The following is a 27,256-nucleotide window of genomic DNA, read 5'->3' on the forward strand; positions in this document are numbered from 1 at the left end:
AACTCTCATTCATTCTTTCAACGAAACCAAATCAACAGTCTCCTGTTCTGAACACATCCCCTTATACTGTCCAGGTTCAATCTTCTGAGATCACCACATATTTAATCATCACAGAAAAACTTGGGTTAAAAAGAAATTAATAAACAATACATTGCCAGTTTGGCACACATTTAAGGAATGTGGCCAAAGTTGGTTTCAGAATTTACAAAAGTAAATCGCTTGAAAACAAAACCATGATGATATGAAATATAATAATGGAAGAAAATAGAAAGAGACAGTTTTGTTGCAGTCTAGACATGTGACAACCACACACATTTTGGGGCCACCCACTAAAACCTGCTACATTCACACATACATTAGTGGGTCGCACAATTCATTAAGTGAACCCTTATAACTAAAAAGTTAAAATTATATAATTTTTAAATTACATTTCTTGTATGTTTTGCTGTTAAGCCTCCCACAAAAGCCATAAGGACAATGACAGAATCATCATAACAGCAACAACAAAATCTGCAAAGTTCTGTAAAACTCCATTTTAATTCAGGGCATGTTAATCCTTCATCTCATACGTAATGCTATAATTGCTTCATATCGGGCTAGAAGTTAAAGTTCTTTGTGCTCTGTGAAAATTTGTTTGCTTTCTACCCCTGTACAAAAACAGGAAGAATCCAGTACATAGGGCACATTAACTCAGCTGGTTGTCTGTGCTTGGTGTTCTTTGAACTAAGTTACAAAACCTAAGCAATTTATCTTGAACTGTGATTGATCTTGGCTGACCTGTGTAATGTTATAATTTCTTAATATAGTGACACAGTTTGCTTAATGAGTTTGTTTCTTTTTCACTGTCAAAGACAGAAGAAAAGGCTAGATGTAGGGGGAGTTCGTGCTGATCTTTTCATGTTGTATGATTGTTTCTTAAATATTTTATGTTGGAGATGAAAATAAATTTTTGGAGTATATTTTATCACATTTTGGTAAAGAAATTATTTTGTTATTTAAAATAAAATATTTACTTTTACAATCTGACTAAAATTAGTTAATTTTATGAATATGCGGCAATAAGAATGCATGTGCATTTTAATGTTTTAATGCTTAGAGCTTTCTATTGTCATATTTTTTTCTGTTTTAGGTTGTGAAAACTGGTCTTGAAAAGGGTAATCAACTTGGTTATGAAAAAGAAGCTGAAGTAAGTTTTTAACTGGATTTAGAATTTTAAACTGACATTCTGCTCATCCATTGTTGGAGGTATAGGAAAGATCTGGAAACGAAGACTGTGATAAAAAATTGGGCGGTAGAGAGTCAGTGAGGAAAAATAGGGATGGTAATAGACATTAAATCAAACTTATAATTTTTTAAAATTTCATAAAATTTATGACAAAATTATATTAAAGAAACCTGTATGAAAAGAGTATACTCAAATTTTATTATCAATTATTATTTATAATTTTTATTTATCAATTATTATTTATAATTTTTATTTATCAATTATTATTTATAATTTTTATTTATCAATTATTATTTATAATTTTTATTTATCAATTATTATTTATAATTTTTATTTATCAATTATTATTTTTATATCAATTATTATTTATTATTTTTATATCAAAAGTTTAAAATGTTTGAATGCTTTTACTGTTTTTACTGATATGGCACACCAAGCAAATAAAACAGCAGATGTCAAAACATTGTGTTTGTTAGTGTGTTCAGTTTTCTTATCTGTCTTGTAATGTACATGAATTATTAATAAAAGGCACTCTGTATCTATTCAATTAATTTCAAAGCACTAGGTTTCAAGAAACTCAAACTAAAAAAAAATACAAATATTTATCAGTTATCGGGTGACATGAATGGACAAGGCTAAAGTGCCAGCAATAAAAGAAATTGTTCACTAACTGTTGCATATTTAGCCTATGAGAGGTTCAGCTAAATGTTTAGCAAACATGTGTGAAAAATTTTTTGAACATTTCAAATGTGTTCTACAAGACTTGGTCACAACCGGAGGGCATTTTGGTGCTTGGCCTGCCATTGCAGCAGCAGGTAGAGCAATGTTTTTCGAACCAGTGATATAGACTGTATTAAAAAATAAAATTGAACCATAACTTTTACTAGAAATGTTTATTAAATGCAAATGTAGGGTCTTTATGTTTACCCTTCGGTGTCTAAAATAAAAATGCTTAAACTCATTTCTGTGTAGCCATATTTGTGCAGGCATCCACCTGAATCATTAAAACAATTTTTATTTTGGATCAATAACATTTGGATCAATAACACTTGGATCAATAACATTTGGATCAATAACACTTGGATCAATAACATTTGGATCAATAACACTTGGATCAATAACATTTAGATCAATAACATTTGGATCAATAACATTTGGAGCAATAACATTTGGAGCAATAACATTTGGAGCAATAACATTTGGAGCAATAACACTTGGAGCAATAACACTTGGAGCAATAACACTTGGAGCAATAAGAGGATTTTCTGAATTTATTCGAAATAGCCTTTCTAGGATTCACCACCATCCTTTAAAAAGACTGATATTTCTTCAATAAACTAGTTGAGCCAGAGTCCCTGGACCAGTGTCTCTCTGTTAAGCCTTGAACCTGCCATGTCTCAACTCACACTCACAAAGTGTAACATGCATACAGACTGCTTGAATCCCTTCTTTGTTATCTGCTCACTTAAAATCAACTTATTTATTGAAATGTTCCCTATCTTTCTCACTGAACTTTCTTTCTAATATGAAAAAATAATCCATTTTAGGATTTCACCATTTTTCATATCAGGAGACTGTGTTCGTATCATGTTTGGTCACCATTTTTTAAGTATCACCATTTTTAGGGGGCTTCTTATTTAGAGTCATCATTTTTGGAGAGTTTCTTTAGGGATTCCAACTTAGGCAAGTATTTTTGGGATGGACTGGTTTCAGAAAAATATTTTTAGTAAGAAAGGTTTTTAGGTTTATAATTAAATATGAGAACATGAGAAACATGTTATATGGTAAATATTTAATGATAAAGAGGCAAAATTATGAGTTCAGAGTGATTCACAAAAGAGATATTTTATATATGTTTAAAATAGAAGTTTACAGCAATAGAAAAAACAATGTTTATGAATATTTTAGAGTCCTTGTAAAACAAGATTTAATCTTTAGATGAGATATCGAAGAAGACAGTTAATAATTTAAGGGTCTGAAAATCGTAATCAAAACTGCTCTGCTCAATTATATTTCATTAAAAGTTAAAAAGGGTCAATGTTCATTGTTTTTCATATTAAAAAGAAAGTTTAGTGAAAAAGGTTGGGAATATTTCAATGAGTAAGCTTATACAGATTAGCAGACGATAAAGAAGGGTCAAATGTTGTGTGTGTCTGTGTGTTGATTAATGTTTGAGTGTGAATGTTGCATGAAACTAGTGCATAGAAAGATAATTTTCAAAACAGTAATATTTTTTCTGTAAAATAAATTCAATATATTTTACTTGAGTCAATTTCTAGAGTATTTGTCTTTTTCTCTTACTAAACTAAAAAATGATGATATTGTAATTTATAAAAGTTTTTTTCCTTGTAGGAATTTGGTAAGTTGTCTATGACTAAAGAAAGCCAAGCCTTAATTGGACTATATGATGGACAGACTGCTTGTAAGAAAAACAGATTTGGTGTTCCTAAAGTACAAACAAAGTGAGTATTTTTGCAGTACATAATTAGTAACTTAAAAATGTGTTAAAAGTTAAAATAGCTCAGAAATAATAAAAATAAAACCCTGACACATTGTATTGTTCTCTTTTATTTCATTTAAAAATTAAAATGTTCTCTTTAGCTTTTAAATGTATAATGCTTGTGATTTGAAATGGTTCATTCAAGTTGAATCTCTACAAATAACACAGTTTCTGTCTATTATTGAAACTACAATTTGTATTTCCACCAAACTTGAAATGAAGATATGCATTGGAATAGTTGTCAAAAGATCATGAAAGACCATTCAATCAAAAAGTTTTAAAAAATAAACATTGTAGAGCAAAATCATCAAAATGAAGACTTCTGTTTTATAGCATTGTTTGTTTTGTTTTTTTTTACTTGAAAGGCATCACTTATCAAGGCCCGAAGGCCACTCGAGGATAAGGGTTAATAAATGTAAGGTAGTAGAATTTAATTATTTATGGAGACGGCTCAACAAGACCTTGTTTACATCGGATTTGAAGGCTACCATGTTGTATTTAACTGGGAAGCAGGCCAGCAGAATAGTATTCCAAAGACGGGCAGTTCTGAGAAAGAATCTTTGTTCATGAAATCTGTGTTTAGATTTAGGCACTGATAAAGAACACCAACAACATTTTTAAGTTAGAAAGTTTGTTTGCTTATTTATAAGAAAGTGAACACTTGAAGGGCAATTGCTCTTGACATATCAAAGGCCTTCGACAAGGTATGGCATAAGGGTCTACTTCACAAGATTTCCAGCTACGGTATAACTGGAAATGTTTTCTCAATCATTAAATCATTTCTCTCCGATAGGCTCATAAGAGTAGTGGTAGATGGACAAAAATCGGAGGCCTGCAATATAAATGCTGGAGTCCCTCAGGGGTCAATCCTGGGCCCAACTCTCTTCCTGATCTACATCAATGATCTCCCTAAACACATACTTAAATCATTCGTTGACATCTATGCTGATGACACGACCATCTACGGCAACACATCAAAGGCTGTAAATGACAAAGTTCTCTCTGATTCTCTCTCCTCTGATCTTGAGCGCGTGGTTCAGTGGGGGAAGATGTGGCTGGTTACCTTTAATGCATCCAAAACCAAACTCCTATCCTTACATCATCAACGCTCTGATCCCCATCTAGCATCAATTGTGATGGATGGCTCTCGTCTGGGTGATGCCCCGTGTTTTGACAAGCTTCTGGGTTTGACCTTTACTCCTGATCTGAAATGGAACACGTACATCAAGTCTGTTGCCAAGGTCGCTGGAAAGATGATGGGATCCTTCTACCGCTCCAGAAGATATCTCACTACTGATGCAATTCTCTATCTATATAAAAGCCAAGTACGTCCAAGGATGGAATACTGTTGCCATATCTGGGCAGGAGCTGCTAAAAACAGCCTATCCTGCCTTGACAGAGTACAAAATAGACTTCGTGGCTTAGTGGGGGATGCCCTTTTCTCTACCCTGCAACCTCTCTCCCACAGAAGAGACATTGCGAGCATATCCTTGTTTTATCGTTATTTCCATGGCAGGTGCTCCTCTGAACTTCAATCTCTGCCCCCCCCCCCCGCCAATCTTTCACGAAAAACACCCGTCTAGCTGAATCCACTGTGAAAAATTTCCCCCACTCTATATCTGTGCCTAAATCAAAATGCGGATTCCATAAACAAAGCTTCTTTCTTAGAACTGCACGCCTGTGGAACTCTGTTCCGTCTGCCTGCTTCCCACCGAACTACAACTTGGATGTGCAAGTCCAACGTTAACAAATTCCTAATGAACCGCCCCCGTAAACACTTCATCGAATCTCCACACTAACGTAATGTACTTGCAATAACCCTTATCCTTGGGTGGCTTTCAGGCCTTAATAAGTGGTGATCACTGTGTAAAAAAAAAAAAAAATCGTGAAATATAAAGAAAGAAATTACACCTATCTTTATTACTTTATTCAAATATTTTCAACTAAGAAAGATGTTCTTAGTTGAAAATATTTGAATAAAGTAATAAAGATAGGTGTAATTAAAAATTAAGTACTACAGTTGATATAATACTTTATATACTATTTTTTTTTATTAAATTAATGTTTTTTTTTAAATAAATGTAAACAAAATTTATATTCATTGATATACAAATTCATATACAAATATTTGAAATATCTCCTATGTGAGAAGTTTTAGATCTTACATTTTGTTTTTATTTTAATTTTTTGTGGTGAAAGTTTAATTTAGCATGTACATAATTTCATAAAAATTCTAACATAAATCTATATTTTAAATATTATTGACAGTTTTAATTCTGCTATTTTAGTTTCTAGAAATTTAAATATTATACATGTGTTAAATTTGATAATTGCTCAAATGATTTTATTTAAAATACTATTTTTTTCTTTGCCTTTAAGAGTTATTGGAGTCTTGGGTTCAGGTTTAATGGGTGCAGGAATCTGCCAAGTCAGCATTGATAAAGGATATTCAGTTTTGATGAAGGACCAGTCTGTAGAAGGATTATCTAGAGGAATTGATCAAGTACAAAAAGGCTTACAAACTTCAGTGAAAAAGAAGAAAATAACCAGGTAAAACTTTTCTTTTAACACCAATTACTGCATTTAGCAATTATCTGAGTGTGAATTTTTAAGTGTTCAATTTGATCAATCACTTTTCTTGTATAACCTTTAGCAGAAATTGTCCTTTCTTTATCCTGTATGGAATGTAGCAGATGTCCTCTGCATAATTTTCATTTATACCTTTTTCCCTCACATGGCACAAACTCGACTATGTTCATTTTTGAATGATTTCCTGAACTTTAGTGATCAGTTTTGATATTGTGATCATGGAAAATTTTGTGTTTTCTCTCTGATGTTATCTTGTAGAATCCTAAATCTTAAAATTTTTTCTTGCATTTTCTACCATCCTCTTACTAATGCTGAAAAAATTTGAAATCTGCTTGTCATTTTGGCATGTATTTCAATGAGAACTCTGTATCTTTTCCACAAATATGGGGATTTAAAATTGCTGATAATCAATTATTCTGTAAAAAACTAGATAGAATGGAAAGATAGTCATTGTTTAATGAACACCAGATGAATGAAAGTTAAAAAAAAAAACATGCATAAAGTTAGCATTTAAAAATTGAACTAATATATATGTAATATGAATAGAACATTCTTTAGTAGATGATATTGTTTCTATAAATTGTAAGCTTTCTATTTATCATAGTTTGTGCAGATGGAATCTCATCTACCAAAAATAAATCTGATTTTAAGTAGAGAAACTTGGTCATAAGAAACATTATTTCACAAGTTTAACTTGAACATTTAGCCAACCGAATAATGTTATATATTTTTTTATTAAATAATTAAAATATTTTTTTTTGAGATTTTAAAAAACCTATTCATTTTTGTATATTTATATATATTCTCTGCAAATATGTTATCATTCTTTGTGTTGGTTTCTTTTTTATGTACTTGTTGATTTCTGCCATCCAAAGCAAATCTCATCCAATTCATATTTTGCATTTTTATGGAGAAAATTTTGATGCCTACTAGACACTATCCTTGAGTTTCTCTGTGTAGTCGTTTGTCAGGAAAGCCTGAGATGAGGATACTTTTTTCTACAAGTAAACCCTGACTAAATATTCCAAACCACATAATATTCACAGCCCAAATAAGATCTCCTCAGTATGTCTAACTCATACTAGTTTTTTCATGAAGAATAGTGCACCTTCTCCAAGTGATGTTACCTCAAGTAACAGCACAAAGCTGGATACTCCACCAGACAAAGGAATTCTTGTCCTGGAATCTAATAAAACCAAGAGACCACAAGAAAAGTATACTATAACTTATTTAAATGGTCAATTGAGGAGAGTAAAATTGTATTGCCAACTTCTTTACTAACTCAGTGCTTGAGAGGTTAAGGAAAACTTTAATGGAATATTCAAATATCTATATATCTTCAATAGAGCTCACGTGTTAGCCCTAGGAAAGGGTCCCTTGATTTCTGAAAATTTCCACAGAAGTAAAATGAAACATATATATAATGTTCAGGATAAATTTTACACTGAATGGAAAAGGAATTAAAAAAAAAAACATATCATGACTAATAATTTATATAAAATTCAAAATGCATTTCTTAGAGGATATTTTGCCAAATACAACTCACTCAAAGAAATTGCCCTGAACCACCACTAGTCTCCAGGTGGGACCTGAACCTGGAGTATGCAGCCTTCATGAACCTGAACACCAATTTGAACTTGACAATCAGCTTGGCTTAGTATTGCAAAGTATTGGTATCTTTCTCAACTGCCCTACACAATGGTCTACAGAGTTGCAATCAGACTAAGTGTGGGTTTGGGGAAGATTTTGGAACTGTTGAAGTTGTAAAAATTCTCAAGCACCAACTTCTAGGTTGTCTCCCAGATGTGACATGGAGCAGAGTCCTACTGCTTCCCATTATCACCCACTCCACCCAGCACAGGGGATAAAAACTCTTGTATAGCCATCTGAATTAAGACTGAATGTCTGAAGTTAGTGACATGATGTAACCTCTGCTGGAAACACACTCAATGACTGTTATAAGTTGAGGGAACTTGGGCTTCATTGCATGCAACACTTTGTATGTTGTTCTGCACGTGTTTGACCTGGTTGAGGTGTTTCTTAGGTTTTGGTCCTTGAAATTCTTCATAATAAGAGTTACAAGGATCTTCATTCATGCACTTTCCTTGTATTTTACTGCATCTTTTTTGCAACTTCTCTATAAATTTTGTTGTTCCATATATCCATTGCAATTCTTCAGTTCACATCTCTTGTCCTGTAAGGTATTCATAGATCACTGAACTGGAGCTAAGATTTCCACATTTTTAACCTGGTGCTATCACCATAATGCAGATCTCTCTTCCAATATTCTGGTGCTTTTCACTTGCTCATGGTCTCTAGCTTCCTAAAACTCACCAATAGTTCACAGAAAAAAGTTGTTACACATTAACACTATAAAATACTTTAAAGGAAATTATTATAATATTGTTTTGTTTGCAACAAACAAGTAAAAAAAAATTGTGTTTTTGTTGCATTTTTAGTAGCTTACTCATCAGATATATTTCTTAAAAAACATAGAAAAATATTATTTTGAACAACTTACATGATTCACATATAACCAACACACACTGCGGACATTCTTTTCATTATGAAGATAATCATCCTATTGTGTTTGTCTTAATTCGTTTTGTTCATAGTTTTGTATCTCAGTGAATATTAATTATTATTTTTTAATTAATTTTTTAATTTTTTGTATGTCATTTTATTTTCATTTTTTATTTTATTATTCATTTTATCACCTTCAAGTTCTATTTTTAAGTTATTGTTATATTTATAATTTATTCTTCCATTAAAATACTTTTTATACGGTCAAATAATTTAAATTAGATTCAAAATTACATCCTGATTTCCCTTTTGTTTACGAAAGATTGGTTTGATAGTTAAAATTAATTTGATAAATTTATTTGTTAACCTCAACACTAAATATAAGATTATTTGTTTGTTGAGCATAATGATTTTTTAATTTTATTATTGAATGTAGATTTTTTTAATTTTTTTTATAAGTAAAACAGTAAAAAGGAAGCAACCTATGTGAATTCGATTTTTCCAAATTCATTTACAGCTTATATAATTGAACTTTTTACTTGGTTGAATTTAAACTCATTTATTTATTAGTTATTTTTCCTATTTAGCTTAAACATTCTAATTTATTTTATGGTTTAAATATTTCTTATGTTACAAATTCAATATTGTAGCTATATTTATAATCACTTTTCAATTTTATATTCCTAGATTTTTTCTTGATTATATTAAATTAATATTCAACTATGAATATTTTCTCATACTAATATAGATTAGATTATTATTGAAGTAATGTGTATAAATTATTGTGTATAAATATATATTTCAATATTATTAGATTTATATTCTAAACCAGAAAATATTTTCTGCTTGCTTTCTATTATATTATACATTCTAATATACTAGCATCATTAATAAATCTATTTACACTATGAAATAGATTTTTTCCAATTCTAATCTATAACAATTTTTTAATTTCTAATCTGAATACTTTCAAAGTCTGTGTTGTCTTTGCACCTTTTGTATAATGCCAGCCTTTCCTCGTCTTCTGATAAGAAATATTTACCTATAGAGTTCTCTCCCTTATTCTTCCTTTTGTAGCCCTTATTGACTTGATAATGTAATAAATGTAACTTTACGTTTTATCTTAACTTATCCTATATATATATGATAGTTATAAATAAGATAAACATGGGTATGTATGGATTATTTGTCAGTTTAATAAGGAAAAAACATTATTGGGAGAAGGGGATATAAATGCTCTTTATATCTAAGGTATATGATATTGGATATATAATGAATGATATATATATATATATATATATATATAATGAATTTTCACAAATTGTAAATGTTATAGGAAATAAATAAGAAAATAAATTAATTACAAATCACAAAGTCAATTTTTTTATTAAGTCAATTCAATATTTTTGACAATTTCTTTCACTTTTATTAACGAAACATGATATCACAAAAATCGGTAATAGTGTGCTAATTTTTTCTTCAGCTTTGAAAGTGACCAGACTTTCTCCAATCTTGATCCAACTCTGTCTTATGAGAACTTCAACAAGTGTGATATCATAATTGAAGCCGTATTTGAAGATATTCGTATCAAGCACAAAGTCATTACAGAAGTTGAAAAAGTATGTTTTTCATTTCTTTTCTTTTGGAAATGGTGCGCATAATTTAAATGTGATTATTTACATAATTTTGTTTGTATTTTTTTTTATTGATGTTCTTAGATTTTAGATTGGGGGAAAAATGATTGATTTTAAATTGGTTATATTGATTTTATTGATGTTAGATGTTGATAATATTTTACATTCTGCTTAAATTTTGTTTTAGTAATCTTGTTTAATTGCTATTGAAAATGGGGTTTGCTGTAAAATCTGTGATGGAACATGTCCTTCAATATTTGCTTTGACCCATTCAGTTATCTCAGGAATACACTATTCAATTTGAAGAGAAAATATATTAATCCATGGCCACCTTCATTTCTTTTTGATGCATCATGGTGCTAGGGGCATAGGGACCAGTCAAGTGTGCTACAGAAGGCCATCTTGGAAAGACACTACCTATCTGCATGGACCTCCTTAATCATGATAATACTAGTTATTATCTAATTTGAAAATTGATATGTATAAATTAATGAACATGCTTTATTTTATTATTATTCAAAGATCACAAGCATCCTCCATTCTTAAAAATGTATTTACTCTATGCAAAAACGTTGTTGTCTTTGGAAAAATTTTATATTTTTGATGTGTTTTGTATTTGTTATTGACATAACAGACAGCCTGGCAATCTATGGTTTTTTTTTCCATCTATTTTGGAAGTTTTTTTAAAATGTTGATCCTTTTACTCTGTATTTTTCTAAGTATAGTTACTTTTTATATCATTTTAGCACATTCCTGAACACTGTGTCTTTGCATCCAACACCTCCGCTCTTCCAATTTCTCTTATAGCCAATGGCAGCAAACGACCTGAGATGGTATGTATTGTTTAGGTATTGGGTTTTTAATTAACTTGTAAGGAATATATATATATATATATATATATATATATATATATTAACAAAAACAAATCTGTCGGATAAATCCATTTCAAGTATTTAAGAATTGAGAAAGCAAATCGATTTTCATTTTTTTTTTCTATTTTCTATACCAATTTATGCATTTTTCCTTTTCAAAAATTTTTTCAGTTTCTCTTTCTTATTTTTCTTAACTTCGCCAAACGTTATTTTATATAAATGTTCATGCAAACACTGAAGAATAATTTTTAACAAAGGGTGTATACTAAAAAAAATAATGCATTAGTTCAAATTTAGTGATTTGATATTTTTTTTTTTTTTTAGTCAATTTCTACTTAAGTTTACTTATATATAAAAATGAGTAAAATACAAAAAAAATATTTGAGATAGAGCTTTTAGATAGTTTTAAAATTTCTATCCAATTGGTAAGTTTGGCTTTGTAATTCTTACTGGCAAGTTTGAGAATATGGTTGGTCCATATCTCATTGTACAGAGACTAACATTTGTCCTCCTGGCTATTTTCAATTGGCAGGTGAACAATTCTATGTTTGGTCAAATTCTAAACAGAGGCATGTGTTTATCGTGGGTGGCAATGGGTGAATCTGTAGATGAACTCCTAATGATTGAGCAGCTTGTGATGATGGAACTAAAAAGTCATTGGATGCAACACTTAGTCAATTGAATGGATGGCTGGAAAGACCTGATTCCATCAGTTGGTTAGTCACATCAAGCCCATTCATATATTAAATGCAACAAGCTTATAGCAACTTTTACACTCTCTAACATAACCCATACCCGTTCCCAAATATGTGAGGGATTTGATTGGCTGAAGATCACTTAATTTAGATAAAATGTTTAACCATATAAATTTTTTATCAATTTCTTTTTTTTTCAGGTTATTGGCATGCATTATTTTTCACCTGTGGACAAGATGCAACTTTTAGAAATTATTACACATGAAAAAACATGTCAAGAAGCTATTGGTAATATTAATGATTGTTTTGTTTTTCTGAAAAAATTTTTTTTAAAAATCTTTATTCATACAAAATGTTGAAATAACACTTCAAAGTAAAGAAATTGATATTAAAATTTGTTATATTTAACAAAGAAATACCAGTGATGGTAACAAAAGGAACAAGCAATGGATGTAGATATTTTTAGAATTGGTTTGTGGACACTTTGTTTTGTCGCAGTTCATGACAATTGGAGATGGTTTGCGACTGTTAATGATGATTAGGAATCCAGGACAATGTTCAGTTTGGAACAGTTAATGGCTTGGACGGCCTCTAAGAGAGACCAGAGAGTTAGTTGAATGTAAGCTGTGGCTCAGAGCAGATTAGGAAATGAATTAATTGACTGATAAATATATCCTTGAGAGAAAACTTAGCGTGTATAAGGTCAATGGTGTTACACACGCACACACCCACCCAGAATGCAACTAATTTACAGAAAGTGTCGGAATCTTTTTTTTTTTTTTTTAAGAATCGTTTTATTTTTTATATATATATTTGTGAACCTGTGCACACACCCTTGACAGCCACAAATGAGAGAGACAATGACACAGCCGGAAGAGAAGACTAAGAAGAAAACTATAGAAACAACATTGGGATCAACTGTGATGTTGGTGAGCAGGATAACATGTGATATTACAGTTGCATACTGGTCTTTTTCCCTTTTATAAATTAGACTTTTGTGAAATTTATTCAATTACTTATGTAATGACATTAATTGAATAAATTAGTGTAAAATTATAAAATGTTATTTTCGAACATGAATTGCCACAGGCAGAAGACATCTTGTCTGGTAATTTTGTTATATATACTAAATGGAATAAAGCTGTTTTATTTCATAATCCTTAGAAAATCAGTTTCTGGATAATAAATATTTATATTGCTTGGTGCTTTGTTGATCCTTCCACTGTTAGTCTTCCATCAGAGCAGATTTGGTCAGTCTGGTGCTTTGATAGCCTATCACAAGGTCATCTAACTGAAAATTCTTATTGAAAAGGTTATAAAATCATTGATAATCATTTTGTTTAGATATATTAGTTATAACTTGGGAGTTCACATCTCTCTAAAAGGAAGCCTTTTATTTAAATTACTTTTTAAATTGTTTTCCAGCTCGAGCTGTTGATGTCGGCCTGAAGCAGGGAAAAGTGGTGATTACTGTGAAAGATGGTCCAGGGTTTTACACCACTCGTATATTGGCTCCTATGTTGGCTGAATGTGTGCGTCTCTTACAGGTATTTTTCTTTTTCTAATTTTATTACAAAATAATTTTATTTATTTCTGACATTGAACAAAAAATCTACATGGATTGCAATAATATAAATTATGTACATTCTTATATTTTAGTAATTAAAATGTGAATTTATAAACTTATGGAATAATAAAATTTATAATTTGTAAGAAAAAAAATTATTGCAAATAAAAAACATAATTTGGAAAAAAACGTATTTTAATTTAACAAATGTATTGAATGATTTAATCAGTATTTCTGTTTCTTATTCAAATATAATATTTTTCTTTGTTCACCAAATAACACTGAATTGGGCATAACTGTTCTATTTCTCTGTCAAGGAAGGGGTCTCTCCTAAGCAACTTGACAAACTGACAAAAGGGTTTGGCTTTCCAGTCGGCTTAGCCACACTTGTTGATGAAGTTGGCATTGATGTTGCTGCCCATGTTGCTGAAGATCTTGGAAAAGCTTTTGGATCACGTTTTGGTGGTGGTGATCCTGCTCTCCTCAAAGAAATGGTTACTAGAGGCTGTCTTGGTAAGTTGTCAAAATCTTTATTTTTTTTATAGACAGAAAATATTTAATGTATTTTAAATTTTTTTTCTGAAATTACTATTTTTCATTTAAATATACAAATGTACTTTTGTTAATATTACAAGATTGTTAAGGAAATATTAATATTACAAGATTGTTAAGGAAATGGCTACATTAAACTATTTCAGAATTAATTTTATAATCTCCGCACTAAATACTACTATACCATAAAACTGATTTCACTATTTTCTGAACTCTGTTTCTAATGTACTTATAAGCCGTCTCCATGTACATCTTCAGGTCGGAAAAGTGGGAAAGGGTGTTTTATTTATGAAAAAGGATCTAAAACTAAAGCTGAAAACCCTGAGGTTGCAGATATCCTTTCAAAATTTACTTTGGAGCCTAAAATTGAGTAAGTAAAAAAAAAAAAAAAAAAAAGAAAACACCAACATATTGCTTTCTCATTCCAAGCACTCATTTTAGATTTTTTTTTATTTCTGCTTAAATTTGTATGAAACATTATATTAATATTCTTAATTGTTTTCTTTTTTATGTCTTGCATTTGAGCTATGTTCAAATTTTTTCTCTCCTAAAATCATTTCAACAGTATATATATATTCCTTTATAAAGAGTTTTTAAACTTTCCCTTCTATTTTTTACATGGTAATTCTGGACATTGTGAATAGTTCTAATACAAAGTAAAATGTGAAGACATGATCAATTTATTTTGATCTTTATTTTTCTTCATTTATTTTGACTCGTACTTTTGTAAAGCAGCTTTGAGAAATGTTTGGTTTTTGGCTTTACATTATCACAATGCTTTAAAATAATAACTTCAATCAAATGATCTACATTGCCACCAAAAAGAAAGTCTACACTTGTCATTTTTTAAAAACCACAAATGTAAGCTAAATTGAATCTATACCTCATTTGATTCACCTTTTATTCCTCTATAATTTTATCTGTTCATGTTTGACTTTTAATTGAAGTATCATAGTGTTCATGTTAGTTTAAACAATTACTTCAAATCGAGAAGGCAAAAAGAAACTCCGCAACAACAAACAACCTTAAAACCAGCTTAAAATATCCACCTTTTAGCATCTCTAATCGTAAAATATCCACTTTTTAGCATCTCTAATCATAATTGTTGTTGTTCCTAAGTTATACAACATAACATTTAGTCCATATAACTCGTCTCTCTTAGTGATTGTCAGGAGCTCATTACTCTCCACCTTTCTGGTTTATCTAATCAAGAAATTGGCTGCAGATTCAAATGTGTTGAGAAAATAGTACAAATGATTGTGCAAAAACACCAAAACACTGGCAGTGCTTGTGATGCCCCTAAATCTGGTGGTCCTAGAGTTACTTCTTACAGGGAAGACAATGTTATCAAGATCCACAGCCTCAGAAACTGATTTGAATCTGCTCCCCAAATCCAACAACAGTGTAATCTTGTTAAAAAGTGTTCTCTTTCTACAGTTAAGAACATATTGAAGGAATTTAATTTGTGAGGCTGTGTTCCAAGACGCAAGTCAATGGTTTCTGTAAAGAATAAAGAGCGCCGTCTGGACTTCATCAGATGCAATGAGGATCATGACTCTTTATATTATTTGAAAGTGATTTTTAGTGACGAAAGCAAGTTTAATAGGCTAGGCAGTAATGGTATGCAGTACATCCGTCAAAGGAAGGACAAAGAATTTGATCTTCAGTGTACAGTTTCAACATTGCAAAGTGGTGGAGGTTCAGTTTTGGTGTGGGGCGTTATTAGTGCCAATGGTCCAGGGCCTATAAGTCCCATGCAAGGTTGAATTAATTCGACCAAGTACATTTAATATGTTGACTGAGCATTTTCTACCCTACTTTGGCCAGAATTTGGATGATAATCCCATCTTCATGCAGGATAATGCTCCCATTCACACAGCTGGCAATGTCAAGAGGTTCCTTGAAGAGCATGATATTTCGTGTTTGGATTGGCCTGCACAATTTCCAGACCTCAATCCCATCAAAAATGTATGGCATTACATCAAGCAACAGCTATGCAATGATAAAATTTCAAATCTGTAAGAACTTTGGACAAAAATTAAAGATAAGTGGGATGCCCTTTCACCGGTGTATTACCACAGACTTATTCAAGAGAATGCCCCAAAATTTGCAGGCTGTCAAAGTGTAGAAGGGCTATCCTACTAAATAATAACTAGTTCATTGTGTTCCTGTTGTATTTGTGTTGCATTAATGTTCTAAAATGACATTTAAATAACAATTTTCCATTGTGCGGACTTTCTTTTTGCCTCCTCAATTTGAAGTTATTTTTTAAAATTGATGTGAACACTAGGATGCTTCAATTAAAAGTCAGATATGAACAGGTAAAATTATAGAGGAATAAAAGATGAATCAAATGAGGAATCGGTTGTTTAAACAGTTACATTAAATTTAGCCTAAATTTGCGGCTTTTGAAAAAATGACAAGTGCAAACTTTCTTTTTGGCAGCACTATGTTAAAATTGATGATCACAATTTATAAATCTAATAAATTGACAAAGGTAGGCAAAGGAAAGTAAAGTATACTCCCCCCCCTCTCTCTCTTTCCTGCTGGCCTGTCTCCCCGTATATTTCTACTACATTTTGTTGGATATATTTGATTTCTTTTGTAGCTTTACTTTAGCATAGTATGAAAATATGTTGGTAACATTATTGTCTTCTAACTTTGTATTTTCTGTTTTGTTTAATTTTGTTATACTCTTCGATATTTCTTATACCAACATTTCTCTTATTTTAGGAATACTGATGAAACAATCCAATACAGATTATTCACTCGATTTGTCAATGAAGCTGTATTATGTCTCCAGGAAGAAATTTTGGCTAATCCTGTAAGTAAAAAAAAAAAAAAAAAAAAAAAGGCTCCTACTTATAAAAAAGAATTAAGCGTTTTTGAATATAATTAAATAAAATATTTTGAGACCTTTTCATGACACAATCTAATATTCCTTTTCGAGAACCAAAAAATTGTTTTATATTTGGAAATCTGTTACAACTGTTGTTTCTAAATTTCAACAACAATTTGCCTATAATTTTGCTTCTCTTTTTTACTATGAGTGTTAATTGGTATTTGGCATAAAACGTAGGCCTGTAGCTCTTTTCTCTATATTTTTATTACTTTTTTTTATTTTTTTTTTTTTATTCAATTTTCACCCCAAACAAGGCACAGTGCCACTTTGAAGCAGGGGGCTACTATTAGGGACTTAATTAGTGGGGTATTATGAAGGGAGATGAGTAGAAAGATGTTTGTTAACATTACACTTGAACTTCTGCATATCATTGCAGTTGGGAAAGCAGAATCCCGGAAGGGAGTTCCAAAGACCCGCAGTTCTGGGGAAGAAACTATTGGAGTAAAAGGCTTTCTTGCACCTAGGGATCTCTACTGTAAAGGGATGAGACTTAGTAGCTTGTCGGGTTTGTTGGGGGTAGTTACATTGAGGAGGTACAAGTGTTTGCAGTTCGTCAGAGCATTCACCATTAAAGTATTTGTAGAACAGGTAGAGGGATGCAACATCTCGTCGATGGGACAGAGGCTGAAGCCTAGATGACAGTTCAGAATCTATCAGGTTGGCGACTCTCTTTTGAACCCTGTCCAGGAGCGAGAGACAAGCAGCAGATGCACCAGCCCAGATGTGACAGCAGTACTCCATACATGGGCAAATGGTGGCCTTATAGAGGTATAGGATACTGTCAGGCGTAAGTAGTTTTCTAGCACGGTAGAGGGATCCAACCTTCCTTGCAGCAGCCTTGGCAATGCTCTCAATGTATCTATTCCAGTTCATATTCCCTGTAAACGTTAGGCCGAGGAGTTTAAAAGAAGTACTTTCAGGCAATGTGTTCTTGGCCATTGCTATTGGTGGTAGAGAAGGTTTCTTGTAGTTATTGAAGGAAACAAGCTTAGTCTTAGCAGCATTGAATGTGACCAACCATTTTTGTCCCCATTCCACTACGGATTGGAGGTCATCCTCTAGAGTTTCTGCCATTTCCTTGCATATGTGTTCATTTGTTTTCCCCTCATATCTGTTATAGAGAGTGGTGTCATCGGCAAATATACCCATCTCCGAAACAATTTTATCAGGGAGGTCATTTATGAATATCAGGAATAATAGAGGTCCAAGGATAGACCCCTGAGGTACTCCCGCATTTATGTCATATTGTTTGGATGTACGACCATCGAGGACAACTTTGATTTTTCTATTACTTAAGAAGGATTTAATTACATTATGAATTCTTCCAGTGATTCCATATGATCTAATTTTCCTTAGAAGACCATCGTCCCATACCCTGTCAAAAGCCTTAGATATATCAAGGGCCACCGCTCTACCCTCCCCTGTTTTATCCAATGAACGGTATATACGTTCAGAAACTACAGTTAAGATATCTGCTGTTGAACGGGCTTGCCTGAATCCATATTATTTGTCAGTCAGGAGTTTAGCAGCTGTTAGGTGCTGGACTAGGGCTTGATTAACTAAGGACTCAAATATTTTGGCGAAAAGCGGGAGGAGGCTAATGGGGCGATAATTTAGTGGGTCAGTTCTTTCACCAGAATTCTTGAAGACTGGTACCACAGAGGCGGTTTTCCAGCAGTCGGGAAAACAAGATTCGTTAAGGCATTTATTGTAAAGTTTGGACAGAACTGGAGCAACCTCGGCAGAGCATTTTTTTAATAGCACAGTCGGGATGAGATCTGATCCACATGCTTTTGAGGTGTCTAGGTTTTTTATAATAGCATGTACCTGAGAAGGGGTGATTTTCAAATCGTCTAGTGTGGCGTCTGTTCGCAGAGGAAAATCAGGGAGGGAGTGGTGTACCGAGTTCAGTGTGGAGTTTAAGGCAAACCGACTGGCAAGCAGATTAGCCTTGTCAGTTGCCGTGCAAGCAACCTCATGATTGTTTGATAGTGGGGGAATAGTTGACTGTCCATTAATTACTACGCTGTTGTAGATTTTCCAAAAATCCCGAGTTCCTAATTTCTGTGCTTCGATGCATTTTTGGGTGGTTTCAAAGTAATCTGTCTTAGCTGTCTCTATCACTCTCTTACAGTTATTTCTAGCTTCTATAAACTTCTGTTTATTTGAGCTGGACTTATGTTGGTTGAATCTGTGGAACGCATGCTGCCTTTGACAAATGGCAGCTGCACAAGCAGAAGTAAACCATTGGGGAGAGTGGGGCTTGCTATAGAATTTCCGTGCGGGAACATGTGCTTCAATAGCAGTTTTGAACCATTCAGTGGTCTCATTTGCACACTGTTCCGCTGGAAGAGTAAAGATATTTTGCCATGGAGCATCTCTGATGAGCTCCCTGATGGCTTCCCAATCAGCCTTTTTGTAATACCTCGTTGTTTTGAGTAGTGGGTCTTCAGTTTTAGGGCGAGAATTTAGGCTGATTTCTACCATTATCACAGCGTGATCAGCATTCCCGAGTGGGCTGTGGGCATTTGTTGTACAGTCATTGGGAACCGTTGTCAGAAAGAGATCTAGAAGTGAGGCATGTTGATCGTGCTGATCTGGGAAACGTGTCGGAAATGTAACCAACTGAGATAGGGAATGAGATATAGAGAAGCTATGTGTTGCGCTACCAGCTACGTCTGTGTGATTAGAGAATCCTAGCCAGTTACTGTGGTGGACATTGAAGTCACCAAATACATGTATTTGTGCGCTAGTATCGAGGGAGAGTGCTATATCTATGCTGTCTGAGACTTTGTTTATTAGGGTACAGTCTTGGTTTGAAGGAGAGCAGTAGAGAAAATACAAGTAGCTAATATTGTGTTGCATATTTAGTCTGAAGTACATAAAGGCACTTGTTAAAATTTATGCAATCTCAATTAAAAAAATGCAATGACTGAACATAGACATAAAATGAATATCTATACTCCTATAATTTTTTTTTTATGCATTGATATTCATATTAAAAACCCTTTTCTGGTGCTACCAGATCAGGCTGTCTACTGACTTCTTGAGACGAAATGAACCTACAGATGTTTTTTGTTTTCTATCTCCCTTTGCAAAACTTAATTATGTTCTGCAAAACTAAAAACAAAAACAACAGCCCCCTTTTTCTCCCCCTCCCTTCCCCTCCTTATTTTTTCTTTTTTTTTTCTTCCCCTACCACTACTTCCCAACCCCGTCGGTGGGGCATTAGAATACACCGACTGCCCCCCAGCAGAGGGTAAAAGTCCTTCAACGGGGCTACCTGTTTGCCGTAGGTGGCGACCCGTATCACCTTCGAATGGGATCCTGGTAGTTGAAGGTTGCAGAGGACAGAAACAAGTTCCTCTCCATCCCAACACACTACTTTGGCCCTTACCTCGGTTAGACAGGCGGTCGGAGAGGCCCGCTCCGATCAATCGGCTGGTCATGTCCAGCTCTAAATCAGACACACATAACAAGAAAATACACTCACGCTCTCCACATCACACAATAAACAGATTTAGAAAGTGGTGGCTCATGGGTCAATCAACTAACTGGACAATGGATCTAACATGACTGGAAAACAAATATTATTCCTGAAAATCAGTGAAAATCACATTTAGAAAAAATGGATGAAGCACAGGTGCTCAGACCCACCAGTTGGACAAGTATGTCCTTCTTGTATCCCTGTTGTTGTTGGGGCGAATGGGTTTCCCCCCCAACATCTCCCATATAGGGCTTCAAGGTGGGTGGGGAGCAAGAAGGATGAAATAAAATTAAAATCAATATGAATAACAAAAAAAGCAAAAGGATTCACTCCGACGTTTCGGATTACACAAGCTCAGACAGTGAGCAAGAATATATTCAAAAAAACATTAATAAAGAAAACTTCCCAAGATTCTTAGTCATTGAGATCCTGGGAGAAAAAAAGACTAGCGAGCTATCTCCTTTCTTAATCGAAAAAGTGATATCCCAAAACAGCAAACCAAAAACGGTAAAAAAATGAAGAATGGTAACTTACTTATCACAGTTGATAATTACAAAGATGCGAAAAATATCTTAGAAATGGAAAAATTCCATACTCACGAGTGTAAAACCTTCGCTCACGAAAGGTTAAACACCTCAAAAGGAATCATAAGAAGCCACAACTTAACTCTAGCTACCAAAGATGAAATCAAAAACGCTCTTAAAAAACAGGGAGTAATAGATCACAACAGAATATATGTTGCAATATTTTGGTTCTATAATGGGGTATGATCCCACACAGTCGGACGATTCTATTTATAAACGATGCTGCTAAGAACTGACGAATCAAATAAATTCACGTTCTGCTACCAACCAATCAGAAACCAGAATTGCTTCATAAATATTAAACCTTTTCTGGAGCAATTTCACATGTTCTTTTCCCGGGTTTTGACACGGTAAGAATATTTTGTTTAAATTTTGGGATTAGAAGAGCGTTTTCTAGAATACAGAAACACAGTTCACCTTTATTGTTCTTTAGCGAGATTTTCGCATTGCCTCTTTTCAAAACGATATCATTGACTCGACTCCCGTCAGCTAGTTCTACAAAATGATTTTGTGGCTTAAAGTTGGGTTCAAAATTTTTGTTCTGTGGAACTGTCTACTACAAACTAGTCACCTCCCAGGACTTGTGTGTAACAGCGGACCATCTGAAACTGTTCTGAAACTCAAAATGGCTTACACTTCTAGAGGTTATGCGCCCAACGTGCATCTTTATTTCGATGGATCCGAATCAAAATTCAAATTGTGGCAAATTAAATTTCTGGGATATCTACGAATCCAAAAGCTACACAAAGTACTACAAACACAACCTGAAAACAGAAACGAGCCCGACTTTATTGAAAAGAACGCAACTGTCTTTGCGGAATTAATACAGTGTTTAGATGACCGAAGTCTATCACTGGTAATGAGAGAAGCCCTGGACGATGGCTGCAAAGCATTAAACATATTGAGAGAGCATTATTTATCGAAAGGAAAACCCAAAATTATTTCTTTATACACTGAACTGACCTCTCTAAAACGAATGGAAGCCGAAACTATTACTGATTTTTTTTTTTTTTTTTTTTTTTTTTTACACAGTGATCACCACTTATCAAGGCCCGGAAGCCACTCAGGGATAAGGGTTATTGCAAGTACATTACGTTAGTGAGGAGATTTGATGAAATGTTTACTTAAGGGGGCGGTTCATTAGGAATTTGTTAACATTGGACTTGAAGACATCCAAGTTGTAGTCCGGAGGGAAGCAGGCAGACGGAACAGAGTTCCACAGGCGTGCAGTTCTAAGAAAGAAGCTTTGTTCATGGAATCTGCGTTTTGATTTAGGCACAGATATAGAGTGGGGGAAATTTTTCACAGTGGATTCAGCTAGACGGGTGTTTTTCGTGAAAGATTGGCGAGGGGGGGCCAGAGATTGGAGTTCAGACGAGCATCTGCCATGGAAATAACGATAAAACAAGGACAGGCTCGCAACGTCTCTTCTGTGGGAGAGAGGTTGCAGGGTAGAGAAAAGGGCATCCCCCACTAAGCCACGAAGTCTATTTTGTACTCTGTCAAGGCAGGATAGGCTGTTTTTAGCAGCTCCTGCCCAGATATGGCAACAGTATTCTATCCTTGGACGTACTTGGCTTTTATATAGATAGAGAATTGCATCCGTAGTGAGATATCTTCTGGAGCGGTAGAAGGATCCCACTATCTTTCCAGCGACCTTGGCAACAGACTTGATGTACGTGTTCCATTTAAGATCAGGTTCTGTCATTCACAGCCTTTGATGTGTTGCCGTAGATGGTCGTGTCATCAGCATAGATGTCAACGAATGATTTAAGTATGTGTTTAGGGAGGTCATTGATGTAGATCAGGAAGAGAGTTGGGCCCAGGATTGACCCCTGAGGGACTCCAGCAGACAACTGCAAATTCTTTAAAAATGTCTGGTGAAGTTATAAGTGACAGTCTGTTAATTTCCATGGTCCTTAAGGGATTACCGAGTGATTTCAAGCCATTTACCACCATTGTCAAAACACGGGGCCTCATCCAGACGAGAGCCATCCATCACAATTGATGCCAGATGGGGATCAGAGCGTTGATGATGTAAGGATAACAGTTTGGTTTTGGATGCATTAAAGGTAACCAGCCACATCTTCCCCCACTGAACCACGCGCTCGAGATCAGAGGAGAGAGAATCAGAGAGAACTTTGTCATTCACAGCCTTTGATGTGTTGCCGTAGATGGTCGTGTCATCAGCATAGATGTCAACGAATGATTTAAGTATGTGTTTAGGGAGGTCATTGATGTAGATCAGGAAGAGAGTTGGGCCCAGGATTGACCCCTGAGGGACTCCAGCAGACAACTGCAAATTCTTTAAAAATGTCTGGTGAAGTTATAAGTGACAGTCTGTTAATTTCCATGGTCCTTAAGGGATTACCGAGTGATTTCAAGCCATTTACCACCATGATAACCCAGAAAGAAAAACCCATGACTTTTAGCCAATTCAAGGTAGCACTCAGAAGTTACGAAGAAACTGAAAAAATGATCACAGAAAAAAACGAATCCACAAATATCATGAAATTTAAAAATACACACATAAAAACACCAAAAACGAATTATACCCATGCCAGGAATAAAAAACGCAACTTTGCCAAAAGAAAAGTACAAAAATTATTTGCTATAATTGTGGACGAGCTAATCACAAGAGTTTCCAATGTAGATACAGGACTCAAAATGGCGACTACATTAAAAATGTAGAGAGCTCTGTTAGCGAACATACATTTTTATTTTCGTGTACATTTGATGCTTCAAGAAACAATAATAATTTTCTTGTCGATTGTGGGGCCACAGCACATGTGATTACAAAGGAATCTGATTTTATCAATTTTGATCCCAACTTTAAGCCACAAAATCATTTTGTAGAACTAGCTGACGGGAGTCGAGTCAATGATATCGTTTTGAAAAGAGGCAATGCGAAAATCTCGCTAACGAACAATAAAGGTGAACTGTGTTTCTGTATTCTAGAAAACGCTCTTCTAATCCCAAAATTTAAACAAAATATATTTTCTGTACAAGCTGCCACAAAAGAAGGGCAAATATAAACTTTAGCCCCAATAAATCAAAACTGGTATACCCGAATGGAACTGTATTCGACATTAAAGAAAATGGAAGACTATATTATTTAAATAGCATAGTCCCATCAAAAACCGCCTGCCATGATCTACAGACATGGCATAAAATTCTTGGACACTGCAATATTCCTGATATCAAAAAGTTGCCGACTGTAGTTGATGGAATGCGAATACAAACATCAAAAACCTTCAACTGCGATGTCTGTACGCAAGGGAAAATGACAACTATCAAAACAAGATACCAGACAAAAAGGCCAAAAAAATCCTATCAATGGTGTATTGTGACTTGAATGGTCCCATAGAACCGATGGGCAGAGAACATTATAGATATGTGTTGAATTTCATAGATGACCATTCAGGTTTAATAATGGTTTACTTTTTAAAGAACAAATCTGATACCATGCTAGCAACTAAGAAATATCTAGCCGACATGGCCCCCTACGGTGAAATCAAGTGTATTCGCTCTGACAACGGTGCGGAATTTACCAATAAAGACTTTGAACTTTTACTAATTAACCATCATATCAGGCATGAAACATCAGCTCCTAGATCGCCACACCAAAACGGGACTGCTGAACGTGCGTGGCGGACACTTTTTGAAATGGCAAGATGCCTACTCATTGAATCAAAACTCCCTGAAAACCTCTGGACGTATTCACTTATGGCGGCAGCCTATATACGCAACAGGTGCTTTAACAAAACAATATCTAAAACTCCATATGAATCTTTCTGCGGTAAAAAACCAAATTTAAGCAGAATGCATATATTTGGTTCAACTTGCTTCGCATATATAGAGAAAAAGAGTAAATTGAATATTAAAGCTGACAGAGGTATATTTCTTGGATACGATAAAAACAGTCCAGCCAATTTAATATTTTTTCCCGAAAAAAATAAAATAAAAAGAAATAGAAGACGACCCGATTTTTTTGTGGTCGACAATATAAAAGATTATCAAATCGACTATTGCTATTCAATGGAAAATGCGCCAAAAAGCTTCAATGAAGCAATTCATTCAGAACATTGTGATGAATGGAAAATTGCCATGAAAAAAGAAATAGATGCCTTAACCGAAAATGATACCTATACGGTAGTGCCTCTCCCAAGAGATAAACATGTTATTTCTACCAGATGGGTCTTTACAAAAAAGAGTACAGCATCAGGCGTAGAACAGTACAAAGCAAGATTTGTTGCTAAGGGGTGCTCTCAGATTCATGGTAAAGAATATTTTTCTATGTTTTCACCGACCACAAACCTAACGACAATCAGAATTTTACTGCAAGTCGCATCACAATATGACCTAAACATCCATCAAATGAACGTAAAAAATGCTTATTTGAATGCCCCAATAGACTGTGAAATTTATATTACCCCTCCAGGGGGATTTATAATGAAAAATAAAAATAGCGTGTGGCGACTTAACAAGTCATTATATGATCTAAAGCAGAGTGCTCAGTGTTGGAACACAGTATTCCATGATTATATTATTAAACAACAATTTAGATAATGCGCTGTAGACCCCTGTTTATATACCCAACACAAAGACGATAAACTACTGATTTTAGTTTTGTGGGTCGATGATATTTTAATCGCATCAAATTGTGACATAATATTAACTGATGTTAAGAACAAATTAAGTAAAAGATTCAAAATGACCGATCTTGGCAAAATATCCTGGTTTCTGGGGATAGAATTTACTCAAAGCAAAGGACTTGTTATGATGACTCAATCGAGATACATCGACAAAATACTATTAAAATTCGGAATGGGAAAGTTCAAGAAACGCTCTACACCGGTCGAAAATTATATTAATAAAAATATACATACAGAATCTGAAATAATAAATGACAAACAATATTGCGAAATTATAGGCAGTCTTATATATTTAATGACTTCAACCACGCCCAACATATGCTATACAGTAACAAAACTGTCACAAAAATTATCACGACCGACAATGAAGGATTTAAACAGAGCTAAACAAGTCCTACGTTATTTAAAAGGAACCAAAGAACAGAAGTTAGTATTTAGAAAATCAAGAAATCCCCTAAAATTAGAAGGTTTTTCGGATTCAGACTGGGCAAACGACGAAGATCGCAAGAGTGTATCTGGATATTGTTTTAGACTCTCAGAAAATGGGCCTATTATTTCATGGAAATCTAAAAAGCAACAGATTGTATCTCTCTCTACGTGTGAAGCAGAACTTATCGCGCTCACACACACGACCCAGGAAGTACTCTACCTTAAAAATATCCTGAAGACTATTTTAGAGCCAGAATTGATTACAAGCCCCGTAGTAATTAATTGTGATAATCAAGCCAGTATAGTCTTAGCACAGAACACGATAATCAACCAAAGATCTAAGCATATAGATATAAAATACCATTTCATAAAAAACGAGATAAAAAAGGAATCCATTATCAGAACAAAATATCGCTGATGTATTTATGAAACCGGCGACACGGATAAAGCTACAACGTTTTTGCTCAAAACTTGTTGGTGAATTCGACTGAATAATTTTTTTTTTCTTTCACTGCCCTGTATGTATATAGATTTCTATATATTAAAAATACAAACCAGCGAAGTTCCACTTATGAGAAGGCTCTTACTTTTTTGCATGAATATCAGCGGAAACCCCTAGGGGTAATGCTCAGAGTATATAGATTTCTATATATCAAAAAAAAAAAAAAAAAATAGTCCTGGACAAGACGTTAAACTGTATCCATTTTATTTGTATTAACACTTTAATCTACTAATGCGTAACTAATACTTTTGCTTAAAAAAAAAAAAGAAAAAAAAAATCTTTGTAATTTTCCTTTTTGACATTTGAACACAATTAAAAATGGCGTCTATTTAAATGCTAAAATTCTAAGATCCAAATGATTTCTAATTTTTGTTATGTCTAAGTAAATATAAAAATATATATTTATTTTTGAGCAGAACAAAGACAAGGGACTTCCCCATTATAAAAAAAATAGGAAGGATGTTGCAATATTTTGGTTCTATAATGGGGTATGATCCCATACAGTCGGACGATTCTATTTATAAACGATGCTGCTAAGAA

General features: G+C 33.6%; 1 protein-coding gene across 1 annotated transcript in view; it reads left to right on the forward strand.

The window, feature by feature from the left end:
* Positions 1–27,256, forward strand: part of LOC145288128 (uncharacterized) — a 361,708-nt gene that overhangs the window by 314,084 nt on the left and 20,368 nt on the right. Inside the window, exons 38-47 of the mRNA XM_080136193.1 lie at positions 1,130–1,186; positions 3,578–3,687; positions 6,105–6,275; positions 10,321–10,456; positions 11,218–11,304; positions 12,239–12,326; positions 13,464–13,585; positions 13,923–14,118; positions 14,416–14,527; positions 16,891–16,981. Coding sequence (XP_079992319.1) covers positions 1,130–1,186; positions 3,578–3,687; positions 6,105–6,275; positions 10,321–10,456; positions 11,218–11,304; positions 12,239–12,326; positions 13,464–13,585; positions 13,923–14,118; positions 14,416–14,527; positions 16,891–16,981 — 1,170 coding nt within the window. The remainder of the gene's footprint in view (positions 1–1,129; positions 1,187–3,577; positions 3,688–6,104; positions 6,276–10,320; positions 10,457–11,217; positions 11,305–12,238; positions 12,327–13,463; positions 13,586–13,922; positions 14,119–14,415; positions 14,528–16,890; positions 16,982–27,256) is intronic.

Source organism: Euprymna scolopes, chromosome 11 (assembly GCF_053919585.1).
Source record: "Euprymna scolopes isolate OS-2025 chromosome 11, ASM5391958v1, whole genome shotgun sequence".
In the NCBI taxonomy this organism is placed as follows: domain Eukaryota; kingdom Metazoa; phylum Mollusca; class Cephalopoda; order Sepiida; family Sepiolidae; genus Euprymna; species Euprymna scolopes.